General features: G+C 36.3%; 1 protein-coding gene across 1 annotated transcript in view; it reads right to left on the bottom strand.

The window, feature by feature from the left end:
• The window catches only part of COL24A1 (collagen type XXIV alpha 1 chain), a 117328-nt gene that overhangs the window by 79324 nt on the left and 23918 nt on the right, over window positions 1-14086 (bottom strand). The window contains exons 6-13 of the mRNA XM_021526749.2: window positions 12903-12956; window positions 10804-10857; window positions 10394-10438; window positions 9150-9203; window positions 7905-7949; window positions 5684-5737; window positions 4950-4994; window positions 141-194 (exon numbers count right to left, since the gene is read on the bottom strand). Of these exons, the coding sequence (XP_021382424.2) occupies window positions 141-194; window positions 4950-4994; window positions 5684-5737; window positions 7905-7949; window positions 9150-9203; window positions 10394-10438; window positions 10804-10857; window positions 12903-12956 (405 nt within the window). The remainder of the gene's footprint in view (window positions 1-140; window positions 195-4949; window positions 4995-5683; window positions 5738-7904; window positions 7950-9149; window positions 9204-10393; window positions 10439-10803; window positions 10858-12902; window positions 12957-14086) is intronic.

The following is a 14086-nucleotide window of genomic DNA, read 5'->3' on the forward strand; positions in this document are numbered from 1 at the left end:
AGAGAGTTAACAGTCCAAAATTTGCCTGTGGATTTCAAAACATTTATTTTGAGGCAAAAGTCTCCTTTAATTTTGGAGGGGAGTTTACACTGAGTTTTACAAATTTTATCATGTTAATCAATACACAATTCAATACTTACAGGACTTCCATCTGGACCAGGGGGGCCTCTATTTCCAAAGTCACCTGGAAAACCCTAAAGCAGAATAGAAAATACCTGTTCTTCATTATTCAAGACATAAAAGGTGATTTGAGCACTGAATCCCTATAGATTTGGGGAATTGAGACATCATAAATAGATTCAGGGAGCGTGATGGAGGAATGGGAAAACCAGAAAGTTTCAGCTACACCGTTCAAATGAATAGAATAGTGATATTTTTTTGCTTCCTAAAGTCATAAACCCAAAATGATACAACTATACACAATGGACATGTGAAAAAGCAGACAATTTAATTACTTTCAGAGCAATATTAAACAAGTATTACTTGAATTGTTATCTTGAAACCTGTTTTCCTGTTTCTTATTTTTAACTAATTTTTTTTTCCTGTTAGCTTCAACATTCACTAAAACCTCTGACCTTCTTTCCTTAACTTATCCCCAGATATTAATGGTTGGCATCTCAGTATGACATTTCGTATTCATCAGAAATCAGAATTCTCGTCTTTCTAACTGATGTGAACACTTGACTTAGTCTGCATCTAGACACTGAAACAATAACTCAAGACATAGTAAAGCCTCATTTATTTTATGAGAGTTTTGACTTCAGAGACTAGATTATCACAGAACAGGAAAGAAATCTGATTTGCCAAGTCAAGCATTGAAGCTTAAAACAGAATTTCCATTTCTTGCTTCAGAAAGAAAATGGAATGGAATTCCACCACTTTACTGGCTCTATTCTTCCTTCCTTCCTGTTAGGGTTTTGAAAATTTACTTCTTTCAGATGTTGCCCACTGCAGAAGTGCATAAGTTGCTGGGGAAAAGTGATTTGAATTTTTATTTTGTTTTTTAGGGGGGATATGGGTGGGAGGGTAGTGTGAGGGTTTTTTAAATTAATTTTTATCAGTTTAGTATTGCTAGGCAGATCTCACTATTTTACTAGAAGAGACACATGTAGCTAATTAGAAACTCATGCTGTTAGTTTGAAGCAGTACCACAAAATATTTCATTATTGTTATATATTCACTAGGATTAGGAAAAATTAGGAGAAGGGATCTCAGTGCAGATCTACTGAGAAGTCAAAATAATTTTTTATCCACAGTGTAAGGTCCATATAAAAGTTTACCAGAAAATTTGCAAAACACTAAGCTGGGAAGGGATTCTACCTGGAAAAATCCAAGCTATGGCACTCAAACAAAAGAGAATTTTCTTGGAATTGAAAAATGTCACACAGTACTGAGATAACTGACCTCAAGAAATCAGCCACAAAAAATGTGAGCGTTACTAATCCATCTCCATGGAAAAAAGGAGCAAATCCCATCCTTACAATTATTTTTATGTGAAATGCTCTTATTTGTCTTTTCAGTGTTTCAATATCTTTTTACCCCCCCATGTGTATGAAGAACAGTACTTGGAGGCATTAACATTTCCCTTCAGCAAGACTGTTCAAACCTGCTGCAGCTCCAAGGTACAACTCACTTGGCCTTCTAAAGCTGCTCTGCTCAGAGAGCATCCACACAGCTGCCCAGCCCAGGACTGGCTGCAGCAGCATCAATGGACTGGGGATCCACATCACCATACAACAGCATTCCAACAGTAGTCAGGAAGACAATATAAAACTGTGTCAAGGAGATGGAAAAATCATACCATAAATCAAAGTAATTTAATCACTGTCTAAGCCATACTTGGTTTCAGTAATAAGCCAAACTTTTATAAAAAGGAAGGCAATATTTTATGCATATATATACATGCATGCACGCTGCTAAAATATGTTGAAACAACTTAATAGCTATTAATTCTCATCACCATATATGATAATGTGAAGTAATCTGAGACAGCCTTGTATAGCATCTTTTGAGCTGATTTTAGGTGGAGATTTTTTCTGCTTTCTCCTGTTAATTCAGAAAAGCTAGACATAGGAAGTCCTCTCACAACAATGAATTTTTTGTTCAACATCTGATCACAGAACTCACAAATAAGAATCTATAGCTGTAAAATCTGACAATACAGATCTTCAAATTTTAATTCATGACCCTTTCCTAAACAGCACATTTGGGTTGTACTGCCTGTCATTGGTAGGTGTTGGAAGAGGCAGAATTGCTGTAACACATGTGTATGTTTTTTTGAAACTACAAATGAGGCCTCAAAGGGGAAATGAAGGCTGCAATGGGACAGTTTACCAACCACACAGAATCAGAATTGATACAGCACTACCTCAATTCCATAGCAAGAGTTACAAAGTGACAGATCACCCACACTCATTATAATCACATTGTCAAGAGCATGTGTCTTTGAACTGATACTGAAAAATCTGTTTTAGAAAGTAGAAAAATGAAAGCAAAATGAACAGTCACAAAAGTATAAAACCAGAAGCAATATAATAAATCTACTGTGGAACAACTGTTTTATTAAATCAGTATTATCATTTAATATTATTATTAAGCATACAAAAGATGATAATTCTTAAGTTTAATATAAAACAGAACCTGAACTGTTTTTACAGCTACAATGGGCTTGATTACTGAATTCTTGGTAAAATTTACAAGGTCTGTTCTGACACATTGACAACTGGTTTTAACTAATCACAGATAGAAGAAAACTATGTAAAAATCTTTCCCCAAATAAAAGCAAAATGCATCATGCTAACAGGACGGAAAATGCATTAGAAATACTTCAGAACTAGCCAAATTTCATAATATAATGATGCAACAGAAAGAAATTGAACACATATACTTCTACCATGAAATATTTTCTTAAAATGATATTGTATGCAAAACAACTATAAAATTAAAACATCCTCACTCTACAGATTCAGGGAATTAAAATATTTGTTCCATTTCAAACATGCCAGAAATGTTACAAATATGAACAACTGTTCAATAAATCTACTAAGTAGCAGCATTTTGTCAATTATAAATGTTTACAATCCCTTGTATGATCCACTTTTATACTTTAAAATTACTTTCCAAAAATGAGATTATACTTCAGATCTCACTTCTTTCAAAAAGATCTCTGCTAGTCAGATGGGTTTTTATTTTCTCAAGTATTTTTAGGGACAGTTTTGTCTAAAATAATAAGTTGCACCCTAGAACAAAAGGTGAGGACCCTGACTTCAGGCACTGTTGAATTCCCATGCCAAATTTCTTTTAGTGACAGTGCCCTGCCCCAAAGCATTGTTAACTCCAGGGCACTGTGCCAGAAAACTTTGTCATTACAGTTATCATTGTTTTGGGGGTTAAAATAACACCTCTTCTCTAAGCTTGTGATCCAGCAAAGTACTTCAAGCCAGGTTCCCATGTGATTGCTGTCCTGGCTGGTCTCCACATTAGTTGCCTTTAGTCAAATAAGTACTTTGTAGATCATCGAAAGGAATTGGAATGAACCTTGGGACTGAGGAAATGACCATGTAACAAAGAAATCAGTACTGAATGGAAGTAATCACAGACATCCTGCAGAGGTGCTTTCGGTGCTCTGTCACCTGTGTGAATCCTCTCTGAACAGATTTATATGAATAGAAGTCCTTACAGAACTTAGTCTGGCCCTGACAGAAGCTCTGCTCCACTGTAAATGGAAAATAACTGCTTAGCACAGCACCAACACCAGCTATGGACTGGGACAAATCCTACACCACTGCACTGGCAGGCAGGAGCCTCACTGAAACCTGCCACAGAAACTTATGGTAGAAGGCAAAATGTGTTTCAGTGTACCCTGCTGTCACCTCCACTTCCTATTTCACACTGAACACGAGCCTTTGAGTCCCATCCAGGTCCTTCTCCTCTTTAAATGCTGCATGTGACTCAGGGCACAAGACACTGCCAACTTCTGCAAGGGACTGATGGCACAGGGCCCTTCTCCCCCAACACTCAATGCAAAAAGAATTTCATCCAGATTATATGCAAAATACAATATGGTCTCATGGCAGCTTCAGAAAGAGCAGTCTATAGACTTAATGTAATTTTACTGCCTTTTTTTTATATGAAAGCCATTCTCATAGGCTAGTGACTTTTTGGCTGGTGTTAGATCACACAGAAAGCAAAACAATTAAACAGAAGCCTCTACAACTTCCACAGCATAGATCAAGGGCCAAATGATGATAATCATACTACTGCTGGACAAACTTGTTCAACATGGTAGATGAAAATCATCTGAACTGCTGAGAACAACTGACTGCACAGCTGGAGAACCCTATGGTGTTTTCCAGTCTCAAACCACAAGAAAGTTAAAACTGGAAACTCCTGGATAGCTTCAAAGACCTAAAATAATATGGTTGCAACAGAAAACAAAACATTTGGCATTGAAGACACACCACAGGAAATATGTAAACCTTGATAATGTGTAATTGGCAGATTTGTGTTTATTCTCAGCTGAAGAAATATATGTTAAGTAGAGGACAGCTTTAATTTACTGCAGTCTAGAAATACCAGACATTAGAAGAAACTGATTTTCATCCAAACCAACACCAGACTTGAGAGGCTTGCATCATATCTGCACCTTGTGCTAGCACCAATTTTACAAATATTTTTGTGTATTTCTGTCACTTTCTAACCCTCCTCATAACTGGTATCAGTAATCTGCCACAAAACTCACAGTGATAAGTCTTCCACACTTTAGTGCACAGAATCTGCAGCTCTGAAAAGTAGTAGTTGATAGTCATTTATGGGCAAAAATAAAACTAACATTTTTCAGCTGACTAAAGCTACAGAGTTAATTCCAGGTGGATTTAGACTGGCAGCAGAAATTGTAACAGTATTAGAATTAAGTAAGTATTAGAATCTTCTCTAAGTAGAATCTTTACCTGTCTCCCTTTAGGACCTCTTTTTCCACGGAGGCCTGGGATACCCTAAGAAAGAAATAACCCATTATAAATAGGTTTTCTTGTCTTCAATACTTAAATTCAAGTAATTAAACCTGCATTTATTTGATTGGAAAAAACAGTGTGAGGAGCGCCATTTAAAGAAAAAAATTAAAAAGCATTTAAGCAAAGTATCATACAGCCAATGTCCTGGAGCAGAAAGAAAAACTTTGCTTTCCTGTGGCAATACCAGAACAACTGTGAAAAAGGGCCTTGTCCTGCTTCCATCACAGTACATGTCCAGACAGCTTTTTTGCTCAAGTGCAAAAAGAAAAAGCTCAAGCAGAGTGATCAAGATTAACACTTCCATGGCTAGTTCTACTGCAGAGATCATCCAACAAGAGACTAATATTAATTATTGTCAAAAAGAAAGTGCTTAAATGAAAAATATTCATTCACACTTTGCTGAAGAAAAAAATAACCCTAATCCTTGCAGTTGGAGATTAAAGTAAAATACCTTAGAGCTGCTCCCCATTTTACTTAAGCACAAAGGCATTTCATTGATTAGACTAATTGGGTACATCCTATTAATCTTATTTTCTTCAAATCAGTTTTGCTTTTAACAAAAAAAAAACCAAACAAATGAATGGTTAAACCTTGTACTTTTTCCCCCACTCTAACATATATTGCATTACCACACAAACATCAACATTCCATTAATGTTCCATTAGACCTACCCTTTCTCCTTCAGGTCCTGGTTGTCCTGCCACACCTGGAGGTCCAATGAAACCCTAAAAATGTAAGAACAATGCTTGATTTCAAGGCTGTTTGTCCCTCAGTACTGGCCAGCTAGGGTTCAAGACACAGGGATTAAATTCAAGCCCATTTGAAACGACTGGTGAAGCTCTAGAAATGTAAATGTGACTAGGATTTGCTCTTCAACCACCATCAAAAACAATTTCCTGTTGTAAGGGTATAGAATCAGTTAATAAAAGAAGAATTAAGAAAGTATTCTAGTAAGACATGGTTGCACCAGATGTATTATTTATTAGAATGGATGAAATCAGCAACTTTTTCTGAAGTTAGCCTTATTCATGAATTCCATCAGAAAAGAAGCTCTCATCTTTAATAATAATGTGTGAACACTGCTATATATGAGTTCTTACAAAAAAGTTTATCTTGATATAAGCAGAATATTTTCCTCATAGTTCAGTCACAATGCACTTCTCTCCCACCATTCCTCAGTTGTATGGAGAGAGAGATTCTGCTCTAACGGATTCAAACTGAAATTCGAATAAAAATATTAAATTGGTTACTACAATAGAATTCTTCACTTTCATATATCATCCAGTTGCAATGATTTAATTTTTTGGGAGTAGATTTTTTTTTTTATTATGGAAGATGGCACCTATCTTGTCATCCAGACCTAAGGAGAGTAAGGAAAATAAAGGCACATCTACTTTCTATAGTTACTTAAAACAGCTAAGAAGCAGAGCACAGTTTGATTACAGGAATATTTTAAATCTAAAGCTCTAAAGATACTTCATATCACATTGCTATACACTTCCATGGCACAGGAGAATGTGTCAACAGGGCTCTGTCATCAATTTTATTGGAAGTTACTCTTAGAATTCATACACAAGATTTAGCCTTAAGGTCTTTTCCCCTAAAATTACTCACATATTGGCTATTTTTAGCTCTGTGTGAACAGATAAGCAGTAACTTTTAGGAAAGTGACTGGGATCACTTATGTCTTGTTCATTGAAGGGAGAACAAGTCAAAATGCAGATGAGAATCTGAACAAAAAAAAAAAGGAAGAAAAATAAAAGAAACAATCCCTGAGGGTGCAATATCTGTTGGCACTTGATCCTGCCAAACTAATTTTTCCCGGTCCTGATCATTGTAATCAAAAGTGGCATTTTAAACAAAACAAAACAAACATTCCAAAATCCCCAGACATATGTTTGAGAAGCTGCTGCAGGTAAAGGCTTCAAGTAACTACACTAAAAAAAATAAGCCAAAAGCAACTCTTGCAACACAATACGATTATATTAATTGATACTTGAGAACATAAGACACTGCTGAGCAATGTGTACATGAGCTGAGGGCCTGAAAACACCCACCAAAAGCCTCCTTCCAATCCTAGTTGCAACCAGCAGCATACAGGTTTCTGGAAACCAGTGCCTTCTCCTTGATGGTGAGAGTCAGTCTGAAGGAATACTTATCCATGTACAAGCATGTGTAGGCATGCTCATGTCTCTATTTAAAGAAAACTGTACTATACAGTACCCACCCAAAAAAGTAAAGCCAAAACAAAAACTATCAAACCCACAGCCCTCAAAAAACCTCAAACTACCAAGAAACAGAGAAAAAGCATGATAAAACACACACAGAGAGAAAACCCCAAGTCAGCTAGGAATAAAAACCAATCTATTTTGCTTCCAAGAACAACCAAAACCAAACTTTGAATGTGTGGAGCATCAAGAACTTTCAGTGCCTGGGATACATATAACTATGATGGAATCACTCTAAAATCTCAAGATCTCTTTCATGGTTTTTATGTGACAAGACTGTTTCCCTTTATCTACTTCTGTAGCTGTTACAGATTGCAAATGTCAGATCTGTCTCCCTTCTTGACAACCTCCAATATGGAAATAATGCTTCAGGCCTGAGAAACATCAGCCCTCACACACCATCATTGCTTTCTTTTCTCTCCTGCATGCAAGTGAGAGGAAGGGCAACAATGGAAAACTGCTCTATGCTGCTCACCATGGGAAAAAATAAACTCTTGCACATATTTTGAAAGAAACTGAGTTTTCTCATTTGTAGCTCTATAAAGGCAGAGTGTTCTGGAGGCATACAACTGGCACAGCTAAATGAAGTTCCTCACTCCCTTTCTTACCTACTGTATGGGTAAAAATAGACATGGATATCAAAATGCTTAAGATGCTTACTTACTCTTACTCCTTTGGGACCTGGGTTACCTTCTGGTCCAGCTAGGCCCTGTTACAAAAAGACAGGAGTTGTAATTAATTTTAAACAACCAGATATGCTCTATGTGAAAGAACTAGAGCAGCACTTGTTAACTGTAAATTAGTGGCACATTCTTGAAATTTTTAAGATTGAAGAAGGTGTCATCAAGTAGTCCCCTGGGACATGTTCAGAAAAGTCTCCCATTAGTATATGGCTGAAACGCAGATCATGACTGAAACTTCCATTACATTAAAATTATTTCTTCTGGGAGAAGTTTTTTTCCAGACACAGTGATCAGGCATTAGAGTGACATAATTTCACAGGATTTTTTTATGAGCTTTTGTATTTGGACATATTTCAATTACATTCAAGCTAGTGTCAGAATTGCATATGTGGTCCAAATGCTCTAAACAGTTTCACATGACACAACACAAAAAATGTTATCATCCATTACTCTAGAAAATATTGTAGTGGAACTTGAAAATATATAGCCACTACAAACTTAATCCAACAAAACACTGAAGAATTGGTGAAATTCAGCCTTTAAGCAGATACAAAACCACAAAATCAGTTGTTGCCAATTAGCTCATAAACCTTTACATGAGGAAGATGCTGAGCATTTCTACTTTTTCTCTCATTCATATTACTGCACTGAAATATCTGTTACTACTTTTACATAAATCAATATTTATATAAGTACTTCTGTTTAAAGAAAGCTGCTTTCTGGCTTTATTGATTCTCCTAAAACATCCCAATGGGAAAAAAACCATCAAACTTTTAGTGTTCCCCTTTTCTAAAGGGCTGAAGAAACAGTTTCAGCAGTGAAATAAGCACATTGGTGAAAAATCAGGAGGAACATGTTGTTTCTTACTGCCTCTGGATTTGAAAGTCCAGAGATAGATAGATAAACAAAGAAGATACACAAAATCTCATGAGTTTTATAAATGGGGTACAAAGTATTCAGACATTCAGTTCTTTGGTAATGCCATTTATATACTCCAGGAAGGAACAGCACTACTGCATCTAACACATCCAAGTTTAAAAGCCATGAGACTCAACATTCCCTCCAAGCCACTACCAGAGAAAGTTTGTTTAAAAAAAAAAGACAGAATGTAATTTTTACAATTAGTAGTTTCAAAATAGTTAGATATGGTAGTTTTGAAGATAATAAATGAGAAAAACAAACAAACAAAAAAATAAAATGCAAAGACATTTGTATAGTTACTGCACCTGCCTGCCAGGGTAACCAACTGCCCCAATACTGCCAGCCATTCCTGGAATTCCCTAAGGGGAAAAGGAAGAAAGAAAAGGAAAATTAACAACAAACATGTTTAATGTCATGGCTTGGAGTCTGTTTCATCATTTCTCTTTTAACATCTACTCGTATGACATCTGTGTCATACGAGTAGATGTTAAAAGCACATGGAAAGCACATGGAAAAATTACTCTTTAAGCAAGCTACACAGAACACCCAAAAATTGACTCATCATACATAATTAACTCTGCCAATTTCAGTCACATATCCTTTTAAAAGTGTGTAAGATTTTGTGTAATACAACAGTGGATGCCATATTTCCATAATGTAAAAATAAAAATAATTCAGGAGGGCTATAGGAGTTAGCTCCCTAAAATGAGGTAATTACACTGGTCTTACATACATTACAAATACATTAAATACAAACAAATACATTAAATTTTCCATTAGAGAATTCTTGTGTCCTTACAAAGACAATTTTTGTTCTGTTTCTTGATGAATCAGGTCAATATAGCACTGGATAAATCATTAATGCATGCAGTTCTCTCCACCTTCTTCTTCTGATGTTAAGAATCACTTCTTTCCCCTCACCAGTTACCTCTATCTCACTAATAGATTACAGTCATCACAAAAAACCTCCTGTGAGACTGCAATAAAAATCACCACTCATTCAGTTAAGGATTGGGCATAAAACTCAGGAAAGTCATGAATGATGTCCTTGAGTTTTCATCTCCTTTCAGGTGTTTACCATCAGTTATCATCACCATTTCTTTTCAGTGTGATCCAAAAGGAGATTCCTTCCATCTTCTCTGCCATTAGGAGGAGCATAAATGCTAACAAGAGACATTAGCTATTGGATGTCTTTGAGACTACATTCAGATTCCTTCCTGAACTGACATGGAAGTTTTAAAAAGTGCTGAATAACTACTTCATTTCCAACATGGGAGGAGATGTAAAATGCATTAAATCAGTAGAAGTTTGAAATGTGCCTCTTATAAGAATTTTATATCAACATCCTTCCAGTTGGTGTGGTAGTTAAAAAACAATCTGGATAAGCTTTTCCATTTCATTTAGACAACATTTTTACCACACTGATCTCAACGCAATCTGAATTCTTGCTCAAAGCTTGTCCAATATTTCCTTAAGCAGTTTACACAGCTTGCTCCTATCCTAATGGTTCATCTGCAGAGTACAGAGCACTGTGCTTGTGTCCCCTTACCTGCTCTCCCCGTGGCCCTTGCAGACCTGGGTAACCCTTAAGACCCTGCAGGTAGAGAAAGATATCTGTGATAAATACAAATAAAAAATAAATACAAACAAACATATAAATACAACTAAAGAAATTGTTTCATTTCACAGGTAAGCCTACCTTCCCTAGCAGCACTTCTCTCTGAACAGGGAACAGGGGCACACCACGTCTTTTGGAGAACACCAACCCAAAGAGCTGTGATTTACATCCTGCTGTGCTGATCTCACTTCATTTAGTTGTAAGGGGAGGTTTTGCACAGTAGACACAGTGCCAACAGCAAGCCTAAAGTTCTTCTATCACCTCTTAACTATCAGACATCCACCTGGTGGGCACTGATTCGAGCCAGGATCAGTTAGATGGAAATGGAAAGAGAACCTTACCTTCTGGCCTTTGATCCCAGGTGGGCCTGGAAAGCCCATGGGGCCTGGATCACCCTGTACAACAAAAACATCCAGAATCAATGTTTCACTGGAACATGACCCAGGGTTATAAGCATGTAGCACTTAATATCTTCTCTGCACTCTTGGATATTTGGTATGGAGAACTAGGTAATGTTGTCTGATTTTTATTACTTTTTTAGAGGGAGAAAATGGAAAAGGCAACAGTTTCTCAATTGCAACCATTGGGTGCAACATGTCTGCTCCTGCAACATGGCCAAATCATGGCTGGGACAGACCTAATGCACAACCTTACAACATTTACTTTTAGCCAACATTACCAGGAGTGAAGAAGCCATACAGGCAACACTTTCCTCAGAAGCAAGTGTTTTCACCTCAAATCAATAAATATCTATAACCACTGCTGTGTATTGTTTGTTTTAATGTTACGCCAACAATTGGCAGCCAAGAGCCAGGGCACCATTATGCTGTGTGCTGTGCAAAACACAGCATAAACCTGATCTAAGGACAACTTGAGAGGTGCATATGGACAAGGAGGCTATGGGGGACACTGCTATTCTCTTCAGGTTCTTTAAACTTCACAACCACATGATGGCATATGGCAATAAAAATCAGAGCATCTCCAATGCTGGGGAGATGGAAAAAAGACAAATTTTCATGGTTGTTGCAGATGGGGAAGGAGGAAAGGTTTTTTCAGCTCTTCTTCTTGCTCAGGACTGACAGTAAAGAGATTCACTCTTTCATGATTAGTGCCTGAAATCAAACCCAGTAAGACAAGGAATGTATCCTGGCAGTGAGTTATTGCCCAAGTAAATTTAAATCCATTAATTAGAGTGAGCAAATTTTATTTGAGGGAAAAAATTAAAAATGCAAAACAATGAGAACATTAAACATGCACATCAATCCCATAATTTTGGATTATAGATGCAGTCTACATGTATTTAGTGATAGTCATACAAATATGGGCTTTAGACTGTTCTGTGGCTGCTTGGGTCCATGCCAAAGAACATAGCTCGAGTTTCAGGCAGCCATGTACAACTCACCACACTATGATCTGCTTGTCAAAAAACTGGCTAGATTTAAATATTTCTATAGAAACTTCACTTCAATTTCTCATCACTGCATCAACAGATATTTCTGATTTTTTTCCCAGCGGCCCTTAAATGTTGACAACATATATTTGTGAATTTTAGGGTTTGACAGCATGGATACACCAAAAAAATAAGTTATGTACACATCAGCAGCTAGAAAAGCACAGTTATTTCCTAATGTTTTTTCATAGCAGAGAGTTGTCCTCAACTGTTACAGTGCTTCCTACCTGGCAAAAATATTCCACAAGTGATCTACTAGTAAATGCTCATAATAGAACTTAGCATAAAGGTGAGATATTCTTAAACATACAGCATAGGTTAACACATTAGTATGCAAACATCCAATTACATTTTAAGTGTTATCACATTACTGTGTATGAGACTTTAGTGTCAATCTGAAAATGAAATATCACAAGCTTTCAAGCCTACAATTTCTTTGAAGAATGGATTATTTGAGTATTTATACTCAAATACTTTGAGCAGAGAAGGCAACAACTAGTTGGCTAAAATTGCTTAGGAAGCAGTAGCAGGAAAAGCCTCTGAAGTGAAAGGACAAATTTTAGCATCAAGTGTCCATTTAAAAAAGCAGTTAAATACAATACACAGTAATGTGTGTACTTGTCATCAAATTTTTTTAATCCAACTTTCTGGAATAATGCAAGGTACTAATGAAAACTGGAATCTGTGCTTTATTATACCAGTGTGAATCTAATCCAATTTCATTGTTTTAAAGTCCTTACATTTTATTTTTATAAATTAAATCAAATACATAATTTAAGTTTCAACTTTTAATATATTCTTTAATTTTCCTTGGATTCATTATGTCACATGTGCCTACAGCAGTCAGTCTACCATAATTAACTGCTAAAATACACCAACATTAAAGTCAATACAAAGCATTTTACTGTTATAATTTATCTGAATATTAAACAAGACTTTACAGAAGAACGGGACAGACAAAACATTTTTCTATAATTAAGAAAATAATACCTTTTCTCCATGTTTTGCCCGTCCTGGAGAGAATCCTGGGTCTCCCTTAGGGCCCTGTTGAGAGAAATTAAGCTCCATAATGCTATCAGGAGAGGATTTCCAATAATATATATGCTAAAACAAGTATTCTCAACTGTTCCAGCAAGAGCAGAAAAAAATGTAAATGTGCTTCCTATTATAGCAATTTTTCTCATAACTTTTTCAGTAAAGAACTAGGGAAAAAAAAACAAATGGTGCAGGTTCACACTGAAATGAGATTTATATTTTCCAAGTTTTGTAAAGTCACAAAATTTTGAAAAGCAGATTTGTTGGTAAATCCAAGCAGGATTAGCTCCAGCCAAATTGCTCCACCCCTGTGTCCATCACTTCAGGGCACCGGTTGTTTCTCCAACAATGTGCAGGATTATCAGGCTGTATTTCTGCAGGAGCCATAACCCTGTACAGGTTTCCTCAGGCTCAGCTTTCCCACAGTGCCAGAATCCACACAACTGGATTTTCTTAACTAATCTATTTTCCAAAGAGCCAAGAATAAAGCCAAACCACCTGGATATCCTTACATTACTTTAAAAGCACCCCCAATTGTTTATCAGGAATGAAATGCTGAGGGACTGGCTCTTGGTAGGAGCTGCTGGCCCTCACTCAGGGCTGGCCACTTTGCTGCAAGGACATCAATGTTGTGCCATGTTCCAGAAGCAACTGCATAAAGGATCCTTCAGCACAGGAGGGAAACATTCATATATCTTAAAGACAGAATAAAAATCTGCCCTCATTTACTGCTAGAAAATTCTTGCAACTCATCTGCCACATTTTAATATCAAACAAGAGTGTTTGTTTCAGTGTGATCAACTGGATCTTCACAGATAAAGCTTGAGGAGCATCTGGTTATTTTTTTATTTGGAGAAAACCACTTCAGAATATGCTTGTATCAAAAGGATAACTTATAATCTAACAGAAATTAAAGAGATCACTAAGCACCTAGTAATAGATACATTTTGATATTTAAATAAAATATATATAGGTACATACACATATGTACAATTCCTTCTATTCTTAAACTAATGGACAGAGCTACAGAACTGATCAAAATTATCATCCAGTGGAGGGAGAAAATAAATTATAAAACAAAGCCTAGGAGTAATTGGTTACAATTAATTATTTTCCTAGAAATGTATTCTATTACATAG

This window comes from Lonchura striata, chromosome 9 (assembly GCF_046129695.1).
Source record: "Lonchura striata isolate bLonStr1 chromosome 9, bLonStr1.mat, whole genome shotgun sequence".
NCBI lineage: Eukaryota > Metazoa > Chordata > Aves > Passeriformes > Estrildidae > Lonchura > Lonchura striata.